Below are 3,302 nucleotides of genomic sequence, written 5' to 3'. Positions count from 1 at the left end.
TCTCAGAAGTACTATCGTATAAACTATATGTGTACTGACTCTTACTACTACCCTTCCTTACTTTATTATTCCATTCCTTTGACCACCCCTTCATTCTTTGTTCATTCTATAGTCTCTTACCCTTTGTCTATCCCTTCATTCTTTGTACCTTTATCTTTGACCTTCCTTTCTTTCATTCTTTGTAGCTTATCATTCTTAGTAACTCATACTCTCTGAGTACTCTTGTATAGTTTAGTATATATAGGTGTACAAGATCAGACTAGTCCTGTAGTCTTGATCTTGTCTACTCTAGATAGTTCTGTACTCTTAGGCTTACTCTATATACCCTACTCTTGTCTCACTCTCTCTCTCCACCTATTCTACAAGTTCTGACTATGTTCTAGTACTTACATTCTGTATTTCTGTTGTGTAGGATAGTTGTAACCTAGGTCCCCTTACTAAGCCTTCAGGTCCCCTCTATACTGTTACTAACACATATATGGAATTTTTTTACTTATAGTATACACATATGTGTGTAAATATACACTTGTATTTTCAGCTAAAATTTTCTCTTATAATACAGTGTGTAAGTGTATACACTGTAAGTGTATCTGTAAATTATACTATAGTACAGAGTACTATATATGTGTAATTTCAATTAACTGTTAGTATTAGTAGACTTGTTCCCTTTCTGACTCTAGAGAAACAGGACTTTAATCCTAATGTGTATTTCAAGACTTAGTATAAGTGAAGCAAATTCAATCATAAGTTGTGTTCTTACAGTTAGGGCAGAGGTAAATACACTAAACATTCAGAAGAGCCTGAGTAAGTACTGTATAGTGTAGAGTAGTTTAAAGACCTTTAAGCAGTTGTGTCTGAGAGTAGGAAAACAAGACAAAAGGAACTATCTTGTACTTTCAAAGAGAAAAGGATGTTTCTTTCTCTATAGTAGGAATCTAGAATTACTGTACCTGGACCTGGAACAGTATGAGATTTATTCACCATACTTTAACAACCTACTATTAAGAGAAACTACCTTTCTAAGTATGTTATTTTTGTATTACAGTTTAGTATTTAGAAAGAACTCCTTAAAGGTTAAAGAGTCAAAGATATGCTTGAACTTGAACTTGCCCATACTCTACTATTGTTTTAAGTCCTTACCTTATGACAGGCCATTCAGGAGCAACCCTGAGAAAATACAGTATGAATAAATCTGGGAAAAGACATAAACATTAATGTTATATTATGAGTAGGGTTGAATACAGTCTTAACTTTCTATATTCAAACCCTGAGTCTTACAGCTCTTTTTAGGACAACCCTGACTGGCCACTTACATAATACTTGTATGCTGGTTTACAGACCAAGAAGTTAGGAGGAGGGTTTGGGGGGGCAGAGCCTCCCTAATTAGGTTTAGGTTCAGTTTAGGTTGTTAAGTTTAGGTGTTGAGTTGGGTGTTAGTTAGGCTTGGGGGAGGGGAATATATATTTTCTTAGGGAAATGACTTTATTTTGACTTAGTGAAATTCAAGTCAATTTGTGAGTGGCCAGTTGGAGCTAACCTAAAAAGAGCTGTGGGACTCAGGGTTCAGATGCAGAAACGATGCAACTGGGTTGAATGTACTTCAAAAGTCACATTCTGGATTCCTTACAATTTGACAAAAGTCTAGACACAGCATTTCTTGGAAATAAAGTAGCCTTATCTAGTATCGGTAACAATCTAGCTATTTCCTCAAATCGTCGTTATGCGAAATTAGGAAGTTATTTTGTTCAAGCCGAACTCTTCAATAGCTTACATATTTTGTTGCTCTGCAGATACTGAAGCAAGGGTCGGAGCGGTCCGAACACACGTTTATCTGAGCACAGCAAGATGAAATACAGCAGGAAGTTGTTCCGTAGCCGTAGGATACTTTTCCCGTTCCAACCGAATCGATAGAATGTGGCAAAAACTAGTGCTCTCATACCTTTAGAGTCTTTACTTCATTCTGCAGATACTGCCAGATAGAGCCGAGCGCATTGCCTTCGTCGAGGCCATGCCACCATGACAAGCTACACCTCATCTCGAGCCAAAACCACCAAAAGATATTTAGTACGACAGATGAATTTCAATTCGCATATGGTTATCGTGGTAATACTACATTGGCAGGGAAAAGCCATTTGTAGCATATATACCAATTATGAGTTATAATATTTACATAATCATCTAGCGTGACGGCCAATGTCTTTTCCAGTCTCATCTCCCAACATGAACCACCCACAAGGATTGGAGATAAATCAGGACGAATGGTGTAATATAATTTCCCATTCAGGCAAAGCTGTAGTGGCTCCGCGAATACTAATACGCTATTTTTGCAGCAGTCCTACTGTACTTACACTTGTCATGTAGGCTGACTCTACTTCTTCGCTCTTCCTACCGTTCAGCAAATCGCCGATATTGGTGCAAGGATTCGTCTTCTCGATTTCAATATCTCACCATCGGCTGCAATGTTCTAGTATTCATTCGGTGTTTGTCTCCTTGACCGAAGAAGATAGGGGGTTGTACTATGCACTGCCCTTTCTTCTCTCCTCTGATGCCTTTCTTTTAGGATCTCCGTCGTTCTTAAATAGTAAACAGGCTAATACCCTGCTTTAGCGTTTAACAATAAGCAGCAGTCGTTCTAGAACTGGGGTGTCTTGCGGACTTGCCTTCGCCATCGCTGTCGGGTTATGGAAGCGTCTGATCGGCTGGTTTACCCTTGGTACGACACTTCCCGCGCTCACGTAACCTATAAATGACCTTGTTTTGAAGACTTCGGATCTTACCAGGGATCGGCTTGAGGAGTGTATTTTAATTTAACTTCAGGCTTGTTTTAAAGGGCTCATTCTGATCGACCGAGCGAACCGGTTGTAGACGCAGGGCAGAACTTCGACTCAGGCTTCTCGAGCTTCCTTGTACTGCTATGGTAAAAGGTTCGATAAATTACGGCTAATTGGAGTTACTCAGCAGCAAACAAAGAGACGCTCACGTTCTTCCCGCTAGGAGAACAAAGCCCGTCTGGAGCTAGGGACTGCAGCGGATAAGGCTATCCGCGGTGTCGTACCGCGGTTGACAAATTCCCACGGATACCACATCCGCGGATAACTTTCTCACGGTATCCGCGGTTTTTGCACATCCGTCAGATGTATATAGAAATCAAATACATCTACTGTAGACATTCATAACTTCCAAGTATTAGCATTCATTAACTAAAAAAAGACAAAAAAATTCTACTATGTCTCAGAACTATACCCTACACTCCTTAAATTCAATATTTTTCCCATCTTACAACATGTCCTTGTCTGACGAGA

At 39.5% G+C, this 3,302-nt stretch overlaps 1 protein-coding gene across 1 annotated transcript; it reads right to left on the bottom strand.

The window, feature by feature from the left end:
* Positions 1 to 2,603: 2,603 nt before the first annotated feature.
* On the bottom strand, positions 2,604 to 3,127 carry FOMMEDRAFT_163295 (uncharacterized protein; the record flags this gene model as incomplete). The annotated part of the gene is made up of 4 exons (XM_007272227.1): positions 2,604 to 2,740; positions 2,857 to 2,940; positions 2,981 to 2,990; positions 3,056 to 3,127. The coding sequence occupies 4 exons, from the start codon at positions 3,125 to 3,127 to the stop codon at positions 2,604 to 2,606; spliced, it is 303 nt and encodes a 100-aa protein (XP_007272289.1).
* Between the last annotated feature and the right edge of the window lie 175 nt (positions 3,128 to 3,302).

The sequence above is a fragment of the Fomitiporia mediterranea genome, assembly GCF_000271605.1.
Source record: "Fomitiporia mediterranea MF3/22 unplaced genomic scaffold FOMMEscaffold_492, whole genome shotgun sequence".
Lineage (NCBI taxonomy): Eukaryota > Fungi > Basidiomycota > Agaricomycetes > Hymenochaetales > Hymenochaetaceae > Fomitiporia > Fomitiporia mediterranea.
Note: the sequence above shows the minus strand (reverse complement) of the source record. Positions and strands in the feature narration are given on the sequence as shown.